Consider the following 12,363-nt stretch of genomic DNA (forward strand, 5'->3'; position numbering starts at 1 on the left):
TTTTGACCAAGTCAGTGCTGGAAGATCCACTCCAAAACTCAGTTGGGTATGGTTTTATTGGCCATGTGAATAGTGAGCACACATCAAAAACTACTACCTGACCCTCTGGCACTGCGTGTCAGAGAAGAAAAAGAGAAGCTTGGCTCCAGGAGCTTGGCTCCAGGCTAGATACAACAGGGACCCTCAGAGCAGCTGGGTCGCCAACTCTGGAGAAGTTTCTGGAGCTAAGTCCAGAGCAGTACATGCCAGTGTTCCAGTCCCAGTGCCCCTGCTTCAGCCCTAACACTTGGATACCTTTGGCCCTTCAACACAAAGCCGCCTCTTCTCGAAGAACTTGTTCTCATATGGCTCCAAGCCCTTGCTTGGCCCCCACCTCCATAAATGTCTCTCATTTCCGCATCCCAGCTTCCTCCTGGCTCCAAATGAGAATGTGATAACCTAGGAGGAGTGAAACCAATCTGACTTGCACCTTCCATTATCACCCTCCGAGAACTTGGGGCTGGCCCGAGGAACCTAAGACTTGGTAGGGAGATACCAGGAAACTAGACAGCAGCCGAGCATTGCTGTGACCAAGGCAAAGCAAGAGGGATGAAGGGCCTAGGCCAAAGAGACCACTGTCTCCTGGTTATCTTCTTTGCTGTCTACAACCCTGGGGTGAAGGCAGTGGGGCTGGGCTGAGGTTAACCTGCACAGAACCTAGGGGAGTAGGGTGGGCTTGACCAGCCTGAGACACACTCACCCATCACAGAGGCCAGCGTGTCCCCCATGAGATTGAACTCATTGAGCTGCAGAGACAAGGGGGTAAGCATGAGAAGGGCGTGAAGGTACTGGGAGAAGGGCACATGAGGACTAATTTCTGGTCCTTTTTGGTCAGTAAGGTAGGTTGGGTCCCTGCTTTCTCCCACTATTATTTAAGGGCCCAAGCCTCACCGACATGATACCAGAGGATTCTGGGTCATACAGCTGATACATCATCTTTCCTGAGCTTCCATCAAACACATCGATTGTTCTTAATTCGTGAGGGGTACAACTTTTGAAATTAGGATCTGGGTATCGGCCCACGACAATGAGGTTGTACCGAGGATGCCAGGTTGCCTAGGAGATGAAGAGGCTGGTCACAAGAGTAAGTGCAGAATACTATCAAGAGGGACATCGAAAGTAATCTTTACCACCACCACCATTAATACAACTGCCAACCATTTAATAACGAAGAGAAGACCTACATGAAACGACAAAAACAGTTTGCAAGTGCGCGTGCATCTACCACTGCAAACCTGAAATCCCCAGCCCGCCTCCCTGACCCTTAGGACACCTTCAGGCCTTCTCTCTCTTTTGCATTTCCTGAGATCATACCAGCTGATAAATGTTTTAACATCAGCCCCACCCAGACATTAACCAGAGAGGTGAGCCTATATATAACAACAAAGCGAAAAGCCTCGGGAAACCAAAACCAAATAGGACGTACGTTCTGAGGTCATCACACTGTTCTCCCACCTCCATCGGCCTGAATAGTGAGCTGAGTAGAAAATGGCTAGTGGCTGAGAAGGGGGAGGATACCTGTGTTCCCCAGATCACCCTGCTCAAAACAAGTCTGGCAGTTACTACAATGACAGAACCCGATGGGGTTTTCCCCAGAAAGCGTTACGAGGAAGTTTTGAAGGAGAAAAGACGTGGTTGGTAGGAAGAAAGGAAGAAGTAGTACAAACAATGGCTTGGAAAGGACTCACACCTGGGATGCTCTCTGTTGGCCTGGCTGGATACCAAGTGGGAGATGAGGACGGAGGATCCGTGGGAACACCAACTGGTGAGGGACCGGGTGTTGCTGAGAGCTTGGACTTGATCTGAGGTACGTGAGGGCCACTCCACTACTGAATCATCACTGTTTAGTGAGTACCGACTAGGTGCTAAGCGTGGGGCCCCTATGCTTTAAATATGGATTCATCTCACAACAACCCTGTCAGTCAGATACCATTACTCCCTTTTTATAGATGAGGAAACTGGGATCCAAATTTGCTTAATTCGCCCAAGGATTCTAACCCAGGGGGTTTGCCTGCTTGAACTATGCTTTACTGACCAAAGAAGTCCAGGCCTGAGACCTGGAGGTCTGAAGAGGGGCTGTGGGTCTAGAAAAGAATACACAGAGCAGAAGAACTGGCAGGGTGCATACTGCCTGAGGGCGTGGGCAGGAAAGAATCACCAGACTTGAACTCTGAAGGAGGGTGGGCGCTGAGGCTAGAGAGGCCGCTAACAGAAGGATAATGTTGTTTGCATATCAGCTGCACACACAGGTCACTAAAATGGGAGATCTGGGCTGTGTCCAAAACACTCAGGAAAATAAGCTTATCAAAGAACCATGAAGAAAACTGCAAAATAGTATTGCAGAGCTGGGACATAAAGAGCAGAGAGTAAGGGACTGCTTTGTGTCAGGGAAGGAAGAGAGCTGGGATTAAAGGCTTCCGTATTTGCCGCCTTCGTCCAACCCTGGGTGGACGTGACCCACCCCATGATCACAGCTCCCTTCCCTCCATCACTTACCTTGATGGGTGTCAGGTGCTGGAAGTGGCGGTGAGGGTGTGAGATCAGACTTGGGGGACAGTCCCACTGGGAGGCAGAGTAAACCCGAATCTCGCTCTTCTGGTCAGTGGTCAGCAGCCGGGCTCCGTCGGGACTGAAAAGAGCTGGTAAAGTGAAAAGCCCCTGAGCCCAAGGAACCACAGGCCCCCTGCTGTCCTTGCCCTCATGAGCCCCTTGCAGGGGCACCTCCCTCCCACTCCTCTCCAGACAGCCATGGTGGCGGGGAGGTGAGTCTGGGCTGCAAACAAAAACATTCTAGAAACTCGGCAGCTGATGGGGACAGCTATAGTCAGAAAGGCTCCCAGACCTCAGCGTGGCCATTATCGGGGTAAAGGTTTGACCCAGTGGCTTCTACACTTTGAGGGAAAACCCCAGAAGCAGTTGGGTCTGCAGGGTCTGCGGAAGGATGAGCTCTGGTATATCACACCTGCGTTGACAGGATGCCTGTGCGGCAGCGAGTAGAGGAAGCTGGATTTCCCTCTAACCTGGCGCAGGTCCCAGATTTTCACTGTTTGATCTACGGAGGCTGTGGCCAGGAACCAATCACAGCATGGGTTCAAGGCCACATGGGTCACTTTCTTTTTGTGCATTCTCAGATTCCAAAGCTGCAGAGAAGAGCTCGGTTCAGATGGGGGTGCAGAACCGAGGCTGGGGGTCAGGGAGGGAAGGGGAGGCCCTGGGCTCCAGAGAACACACCTCCTTGCCGTCCAAGTTCAGCAGGATCACATGCCCCACATTGTCTCCTGTGACCACCACTCGGCTTCTGACCGACACATCCAGGCTGCAAAACCAGATGCTGGAGGGAGAGACTGTGCTGTAAGATTCTTGGGGACAGAGGCAAATTCCATGTATTCAGTGCTGCAGTTCATGTCTAATGCAGAGCAGCCAGTAAGTACATGTTGCGTGAACTGTCTTGCTGCGGACTCCCAGTGACGAGCACTCAGACTCGTCTACCATCCAGACAGAGGGTATGGGGGTGATGGGGCTCAGGAACTTGTCCAGTTACTACTGGGCCTGGGACCCTCAGCTAGTAAGAGTCCCTGAAGTTGCCAGACCCAGAGTCATAGGCAAGTGCCCAGGCTGGCTTGCCCCCTATAGGCCTGGCTATTGCTCTCTCTACTCCTCACCCTTTGGGCCAAGGGAGATGACACACTGAACAGGGACTGCCCGGCTGTTCCTCACAGCTGGCGAGAAAGGAACTTCTGCCCCCTTCTGAGCATTTAGGGGAAAGCTCTGTCTTCCTTGCTCTTTTGTCCTCAGGCTACTTGAGGATGAAGAGAAGATGCTGGGGGCTGCTTCAGGGATCCTGATGCCCAGCCAAGAGAGCTCAGAGTCACATTTTCCCCCTCAAATCCTGGCTATATATCCTTTTGCATCCCCTGTTAATATCTTTCAGAAGGAGAGCTTCTTGTAGAAGAATAAGATGGAGCTGAGGCCACCCTGTCCTGTTCTATTGCTTGTGTATTTCTTAACCTGTGAGGCAGCCTGGTGCTAGTAAGACCCCTACACCCTCAACTGCTTAGGGAGCAGAGTTGTGTCTCTAACTAGAAGTCAAAACGATGAACATTTTGTAATTTCTCCAGCCACTCACTCTTGGGGAGTCCAATGTGTTTTATGAACATGCTTCTATCCATTTATGTTTCTATCAAGAAACTGGCCAGGTCATTATACCCCAATGAACACAGAGAATGGAATCTTAAGTTCTTAGTTCCTGCTCCAGGCTTTAAGTGGCTTTCTAGACTAATGCCATGTTGACTTGTCTAGTAAGAATCCAGGTCTACTCTACTACAGGAAAGACTGACAGAGGAGCCAAAGCCCTTCCCTCAGAGAAAAGCTGAGACTCCAGAACCCTTCCCTGAAGCAGTAACCCACCTGGCCCAGAGTAAGAGCAGTTACAGAAAGAGTGTGAGAAAGATGGAAGGGTGGAAAAGAGCTGACACCTCTCCTTTCTTCCCTGTGCCATGTCTCAGTGGAAGAAATGGGATGGGATGCTCTCACCAGAACTACATGGAGAGCCTCGAAGCCCTCTCCCCTACTAGTTAAACTACTCACTTGCAGGTGCCTGAGCTGGCAAAAACTCGGAGAGTGTTGCCTTTAAAGTCTTGCAGCCTAGTTGTTCCCTCCATTGAGGAGGTGAAAAACTGGTTGGCATTGAGAGGGTTAAACTTCAGCCCAGTGATGCTCCCTCCAGCTCCAATCTAACACAAGGAAGAAAAAAGCCAGTGAGTGACTATGGCCCAGGAGAAAAACAAAGCCTGGGTGCACATATTCTGCTCGGACATAAGAGCCAGCCAGGCTGCACTTGGGGCCAGGCCAGCTTAGATGCTTTCCATAGTACTCTTTATTTAAGGTTTTAATTTTATATTGTTAATTAACAGGCAGTAAATTTGGTTGCTTTAGGGACACAGTTCTATGAGTTCTAACACACATACAGATGTAAATAACAACCACCAGAACCAGGATGTAGAGCAGTTTTGTCACCTGTCCCCCAAAATCCCTCCTCTCCTACTGTAGTCACATCCTCCCCTGACCCCTAACCCCTTGCAACCACTGATCCATTCTCCACCACTGTACAGTGGTTTTGCCTTTGACAGGCTGTCATATAAATGAATCATGGTTTAAAGCATTTTGAGACTGGCTTCTTTCATTTCATTCAGCATAATGCCTGAGATTCACCCAAATTGCTCTGTCCATAGTTCATCTCATTTGATTGCTGAGTATTCCACTTTGTGGATGGACCATAGTTTCTTTATTATACACATGCTCTTTTTACAAGCACTTCAGCTTGGAACAGTAGCTGGTTAGGAGGGCAGGTGTCAGATCTGAGTTCCTTTCTGAACTTCCAGACCTCCCAGCCGATGATGAAAATAATTATGGGAGTTCCCGTTGTGGCTCAGTGGTTAACGAACCCGACTAGGAACCATGAGATTGCAGGTTCGATCCATGGCCTCGCTTAGTGGGTTAAGGATCCGGCATTGCTGTGAGCTGTGGTGTAGGTCACAGAGGCGGCTCGGATCCCATGCTGCTGTGGCTGTGGTATAGGCCGGCGGCTACAGCTCTGATTCGACCCCTAGCCTGGGAACCTCCATATGCCACGGGTGTGGTCCCGAAAAGACAAGAGACCAAAAAAAAGAAAAAGAAAATAATCATGATGCCATTACTAACATAAGTTTATTAAGTGCTTATGACATATCAGGCATTGTTTTAAGAACTTTATATCCTCAAGGCTCCTCTTCCCCTTCTGTATGCTCCTGCTATCCCACCCTTACCTCTACAAGGCCTCTTACACAACATCCACTCAGTCACTCAACATACTTTTCATTCCCTCTATAAAGCACTAACCAATGCCCACGGACCCCAAAGCCCTGCTGCTAGTAAGATAATCTGCTCCCATTAGCCCTCTAGTTGAGGTCTATGCTTACAGAGGGTTAGTTGTGTTTGTTATTAAACCTGTATATGCCAGTTGTACTTTTTATTATAAAGTGTAATTTAATTAAACATATAATTTATTAACCAATTAAACACTTAAATTTCAAACACTTAAACATTTCATTAAACATATAATTTAGGAGTTCCCCTTGTGGCCCAGCAGTAACAAACCTGACTAGTATCCCTGAGGATGTGGGTTCAATCCCTGGCCCCACTCAGTGGGTTAGGGATCAAGCATTGCTGCGAGCTGTGGTGTAGGTCACAGACATGGCTCAGATCCCGTGTTCCTGTGGCTGTGGCTGTGGAATAGGGCGGCAGCCACAGCTCCAACTTGACCCCTAGCCTGGGAACTTCCATATGCCACAAGGGCGGCCCTAAAAGCAAAATATATATATAATTTAAATAAACTTATGAAATATGTGCAAAAAGTAAGACTATTGTTATTCCTATGAAAACCATATTGAACACTTTGGAAAAGCTAGATGAAAAATGATTTGCTAAAAATAATAGTCAAATTAAGCATAGTTGAGATAAACATTTAGGGTGGGAAATAATGAAAATTTAAAAAGAATCTATAATCAGATTGCTTCACAAGTAATTTTCAATTATGTCTCCACTTTTTTTTTTTTTTGCTTTTTAGGGCTGCATCTGCGGCATATGGAGGTTCCCAGGCTAGGGGTCAAATCGGAGCTGCAGTTGCTGGCCACAGCCATGGCAAGATGGGATCCAAGCCATGTTGTGACCTACACCACAGCTAATGGCAGTGCTGGATCCTTTAACCCACTGAGTGAGGACAGGGATGGAACTCAAGTCCTCATGGATCCTCGTCAGGTTCGTTACTGCTGAGCCACGAGGGGAACCCCCTGTGTCTCCATTTTTGAGAAATGAAAACTAAACCCTATAAATAATGCATTTGGGTGTGGTTTATATAAGACCAGGTGAACCCTAATCACTGAACCCTTGCTCTAAGAAAAGGACTGGCCCTACATCAAAGCCTTAGTAATAAATGCACACATAAGCATTTTAAGGTAAGGTGCATGAGTGTTCTAGCAAGGGTGACTAAGTAGTTATGACCAACTTTTGTGCTGATGACTAACCAAATCTGGACAAACTATGAAAAAGAAATATGTTTGAGGAGTTCCCGTCATGGCGCAGTGGTTGATGAATCTGACTAGGAACCATGAGGTTGTGGGTTTGGTCCCTGCCCTTGCTCAGTGGGTTAACGATCCGGCGTTGCCGTGAGCTGTGGTGTAGGTTGCAGACGCGGCTCAGATCCCTCGTTGCTGTGGCTCTGGCGTAGGCCAGTGGCTACAGCTCCAGTTCGACCCCTAGCCTGGGGACCTCCATGTGCCGCGCAAGCGGCCCAAAGAAATAGCAAAAAGACACACACACACACAAAAAAAAAGTTTGAGACTTCCAATTCCAGAGCTAGTGGGTTAGCTGGTGTCAGGCCAGCCTTCTGTCAAGAACAACGACAGGAGTTCCCTGGTGGCTTTGTGGGTTAAGTATCCAGTGTTGTCACTGCTGTGGCTCAGGTCACTGCTGTGGCACAGGTTCAGTCCCTGGCCTGGAAATGCCTGCATGCAGCATGTGAGGTCAAAAAGGGGAAAAAAAAAAAAAGAACTAAAAAAGGCAGAAAATATATATGTTCTCAAAGGAAAGCTCCTAAAGTCAATGAAGAGCTACCAAGGCATCAAGGACTTGAAATCTAGCCTCCTAGAGAGAAGAGAAGCAGAACAGTAAGCCTGACATTTAGATGCTGCTTTTCTTCTTGAGGCACATGCAGATAAGAAAGTGGAGAAGCAGAAAAGCTGACTTGAAAGTGGTGGCTTAGAAGCTGAGAAGCTGAGCGGAGATTCTGGTCATCAAGAGAAGGGCAAAAACTGGAGTTCAGACCTGTCAAAGAGGAGAGGTCTTGGAAAAAACACAGCTTTTAGTCAGGATCCCTGACACCCTAGAAATAAGAACAAACTGGAAATGGACCATCCCTCACAAAGACAAGTCCAGATTAAATTCATTTCAGTCTCTGACCAGATTAAGGTGATCTGGTTCCATCCTACTTGCCTGTCAGAGGGAAAAAATTCTCTCTGGAGGAAAATAACAGCACACACAACTTCAAATTATATCTCTAAAAGTTTGGCATATCAAATTAAATCAAAATTATCCAGCATATCAGAAGTCAAGCTCAAATAATGACTAAGAGAAAAAAAAAAGTTGAGTTCCCACCATGGCTCTGAGGAAACAAATCTGACTAGCATCCTTGAAGACGCAGGTTCAGTCCCTCAGTGGGTTAAGGATCTGGTGTAGCCATGAGCTGTGGTGTAGGCCACAGATGCGGCTCGGATCCAGGGTTGCTGTGGTTGTGGTGTAGGCCATCAGCTACAGCTCCAATTTGATGCCTAGCCTGGGAACTTCCATATGCTGTTGGTGCGGCCCTAAAAAATAAAAAATGAAGAAACCCCAAAAAACAAAAAACAGTTGAAAGACACTCACAAGAGATCCAGATATTAGCACTATTAGACACAGGCTTGAAAATAGGAGTTCCCATCGTGGCGCAGTGGTTAATGAATCTGACTAGGAACCATGAGGTTGCGGGTTCGGTCCCTGCCCTTGCTCAGTGGGTTAACGATCTGGCGTTGCCGTGAGCTGTGGTGTAGGTTGCAGACGCGGCTCGGATCCTGCGTTGCTGTGGCTCTGGTGTAGGCCGGCAGCTACAGCTCTGATTAGACCCCTAGCCTGGGAACCTCCATATGCTGCGGGAGCGGCCCAAGAAATAGCAAAAAATAAAAAAAAAAAAAGAAAATAATTGTGATCAGCATACATTTAAAAAATAGACCTAACTGGAGTTCCTTGGTGGCTAGTGGTTAAGGATTCAGTGTTGACACTGCTGTGGCTCAGGTTCAATCCCTGGCTTGGAACTTCTGTATACCATAGATGTGGCCAAAAACAAAAAAACAAAAAACAAAAAACCCAAAAAAACCACACACACACAAATAAAAATTTAAAAACAGATCTAATTTAAAAGGACAGAAATTTCAATAAACATGTCTCTGAAGAAGATATACAAATGGCCAGTGGCACATGAAAAAGTGCTCCACATCATCAGGCATTAGGGAAATGCAAATCAAAACCACAGTGAAATACTACTTAACACCCACTAGGATGGCTATAATCAAAAAGATCAATGGGGGTTCACTGGTGGCCTAGCAGTTAAGGATCTGGCGTTGTCACTGCTGTGGTGTGGGTTTGATCCCTGGCCCAGGAATTTCTGCGTGCATGGGTGCAGCCAAAAAAAAAAAAAAAGACAATAATATGGTTTAAGAATAGAGATAGGAATTCTACAATGTTATGGGAATTCTATAGAACGGAAGAAAATATGCAAACTCTCTCTGATAAGGGGTTAATAGTGACAATATATATGGAACTCACAGACAATTCAATAGCAAAGAAAACAAATAATCTGATTGAAAAATGGGCAAAGGATTTGAACAGACATTTCTCCAAAGAAGACATACAAATGGCCAACAGATATACGAGGTACTCACATCACCAATTATCAGGGAAAAGCAAACCTCCAGTGATACATCACCTCACACCTGTTAGAATGCTTATTATTTTTTAAAAAAAGTGATACCAAGTGCTGTCCAGGATGTGGAGAAAAAGAAACTCTTGTATACTGTTGATTTGGGAATGTATATTGGTAGAAACAGTATGGAAACAAGAATGGAGGTTCATCAAAAAATTTAAAATAGAACCACCATATGATCTTCGAATTCCACTCTGCATATTATCAAAAGGAAAATCCTGCCATTTGTGACAACATGTATAAACCTGCAGGACATTATGCTAAGTGAAGTAAGTGAGACACAGAAAGACAAATACTAAAAAAAAAATAAAATTAAATTAAAAAAAAAAAAAAAAAGGAGTTCCCGTCGTGGCGCAGTGGTTAACGAATCCGACTAGGAACCATGAGGTTGCGGGTTCGGTCCCTGCCCTTGCTCAGTGGGTTAACGATCCGGCGTTGCCGTGAGCTGTGGTGTAGGTTGCAGACGCGGCTCGGATCCCGTGTTGCTGTGGCTCTGGCGTAGGCCTGGTGGCTACAGCTCCGATTCAACCCCTAGCCTGGGAACCTCCATATGCCGCGGGAGCGGCCCAAGAAATAGCAGCAACAACAACAACAACAACAACAACAACAACAACAACAACAAAAAAGACAAAAGACAAAAAAAAAAAAAAAAAAAAAGAAAGACAAATACTGCATGATCTCACAGGTACAATCTAAAAAAATCACTCATAAAGGCAGAGACTAGAATAGTGGTTGCCAGGGGCTAAGGGATGGGAGAAATGGGGAGATGTTGGTCAAAGGGTACAAAGTTTTAATCATTCTGGAGATCTAATATGCAGCATGTGACTAGAGTTAATAGTACTGTATTGTGTATTTGAAATTTGCCAAAAGAGTAGATCTTAAGTGTTTTCAGCATGCGCACGCGCACACAGTAACTATGTGAGGTGATGGATTTTAACTATTAATTAGCTTGATTGTGGTAATTATTTCACAAAATATACATATATTAAAATACCATGTTGTACACCTTAAATATGTACAATTTTTATCTGAAAGCCAAGTGTTGATAGGGACTGAAGTGGAAGAATTGAAGCCCTCTCTCAATTCTGGGAAACTGAAATGGAGAAGTTGCTTTGAAAAACAGACAATTCCTCAAAAAATTAAACAGAAAGTTATCATATGACCCAAGATACATATATATGTGTGTATATGTACACATACACATATATATAAAAGCCCAAGAGATATACTCAAGAGAAATGAATATGTATGCTGATGTAAAAACATTTATACAGATATTCATAGGAACATTATTCATAATAAGAAAAAAGGCTAAAAATCAATGACACGACTCAAACATCCATCTCAAGAAGGTGTAAAACAAGAAACTAAAACCAAAGAAAGTAGGAGGAAAAAAAAAGTTAAGAACAGAAATCAATGAAATAAAGCAAATATACTGTGGGGAGAATCAAAAAAGCCAAAAATTGGTTCCCTGAAAAGACTAATATAATAAAATTGATAAATCCCTGGTGAGAATGACCAAACAAATATAAGAAGGCAAAAATAACCAATTTAATGGGCAGAAAAAATTATCAACATAAATCTTAAGACATTTTAAAAGATAATAAGAGGATATCATAAATGACCCTTTGCCAACAATTTTGTCTTTTTTTTTTTTAGGGCCACACCCACGGCATGTGGAAGTTCCCAGGCTAGGGGTTGAACTGGAGCTGCAGCTGCCAGCCTACACCACAGCCACAGCAACCCTAGGTCCGAGTCTCATCTGTGACTTGTCCCACAGCTCATAGCAACACCGGATCCTTAATCCACTGAGCGAGACCAGGGATCAAACCTGCATCCTCATGGATACTAGTCGGGTTTGTTAATACTGAGCCACGACAGGAACGCCAACAAATTTTAAAATTCAGAGGAAACAGGCAAATTCCTAGAAAAGTACAAATTTGCTAAACTGACAGAAAAAAAGAAAAAATTTGAATAGTCTGATACCTATTTTAAAAATTGAGTCACAACTGATCCGGCATTGCCATGAGCTGTGGTGTAGGTTGCAGATGCAGCTCGGATCCCGACTTGCTGTGGCTCTGGTGTAGGCCGGTGGCTACAGCTCCGATTAGACTCCTAGCCTGGGAACCTCCATATGCCACGGGAAGTGGCCCTAGAAAAAGCAAAAAGACCAAAAACAAAACAACAAAAAAAAACCGAGTCACAATTAAAAACTTCTTGCAAAGTAAATTCCAGATGCTAATGGCTTCACGGGTGAATGTAGTAAATATTTAAGGAAGAAACAAGATCTAGGAGGTCTTGTTGTGGGGCAGTGGAAATGAATCTGACTAGGAACCATGAGGTTGCAGGTTAGATTCCTGGCCTTACTCAGTGGGTTAAGGATCCAGTGTTGCCATGAGCTGTGGTGTAGGTCACAGATGTGGCTCGGATCTGGTGTTGCTGTGGCTCTGGTGTATAGGCCGGCAGCAATAGCTCCGATTAGGAACCTCTATAAGCTGTGAGTGTGGCCCTAAAAAAAAAAAAAAAAAAGAAAGAAAGAAAGAAAAGAAAAAAACAAGATCTATTTAAAAGACAAATTTTCAAACTATCTCAATTCATAGAAGAGTTGCAAGAATAATAGCACAAAGAATGGTTTTTCTGGAACCATTTGACAATAAATTGCCAACAAGATGTCCCATCACCCTCAAATACCTTAGTGTGGACTTCCTACAAGAATATTCTCTGACATAACCAAGTAAAACCATTAAAACTTGGTATCTGGGAGTTCCTGTCGT

At 45.2% G+C, this 12,363-nt stretch overlaps 1 protein-coding gene across 4 annotated transcripts in view; it reads right to left on the reverse strand.

Moving 5' to 3' along the window:
- Nucleotides 38-12,363, reverse strand: part of DDB2 (damage specific DNA binding protein 2) — a 28,010-nt gene continuing 15,684 nt past the window's right edge. For 2 of the 4 annotated variants that reach the window (XM_013994357.2, XM_013994354.2), the window contains 6 exons: nt 4,627-4,772; nt 3,271-3,370; nt 3,002-3,179; nt 2,536-2,678; nt 931-1,095; nt 38-785 (listed from right to left, as the gene is read on the reverse strand). In XM_013994357.2, coding sequence (XP_013849811.1) covers nt 681-785; nt 931-1,095; nt 2,536-2,678; nt 3,002-3,179; nt 3,271-3,370; nt 4,627-4,772 — 837 coding nt within the window. In that variant the 3' untranslated portion in view covers nt 38-680. The remainder of the gene's footprint in view (nt 786-930; nt 1,096-2,535; nt 2,679-3,001; nt 3,180-3,270; nt 3,371-4,626; nt 4,773-12,363) is intronic. The other 2 variants (XM_003122813.5, XM_005660928.3) reach the window with 2 other exon arrangements.

Source organism: Sus scrofa, chromosome 2 (assembly GCF_000003025.6).
Source record: "Sus scrofa isolate TJ Tabasco breed Duroc chromosome 2, Sscrofa11.1, whole genome shotgun sequence".
NCBI lineage: Eukaryota > Metazoa > Chordata > Mammalia > Artiodactyla > Suidae > Sus > Sus scrofa.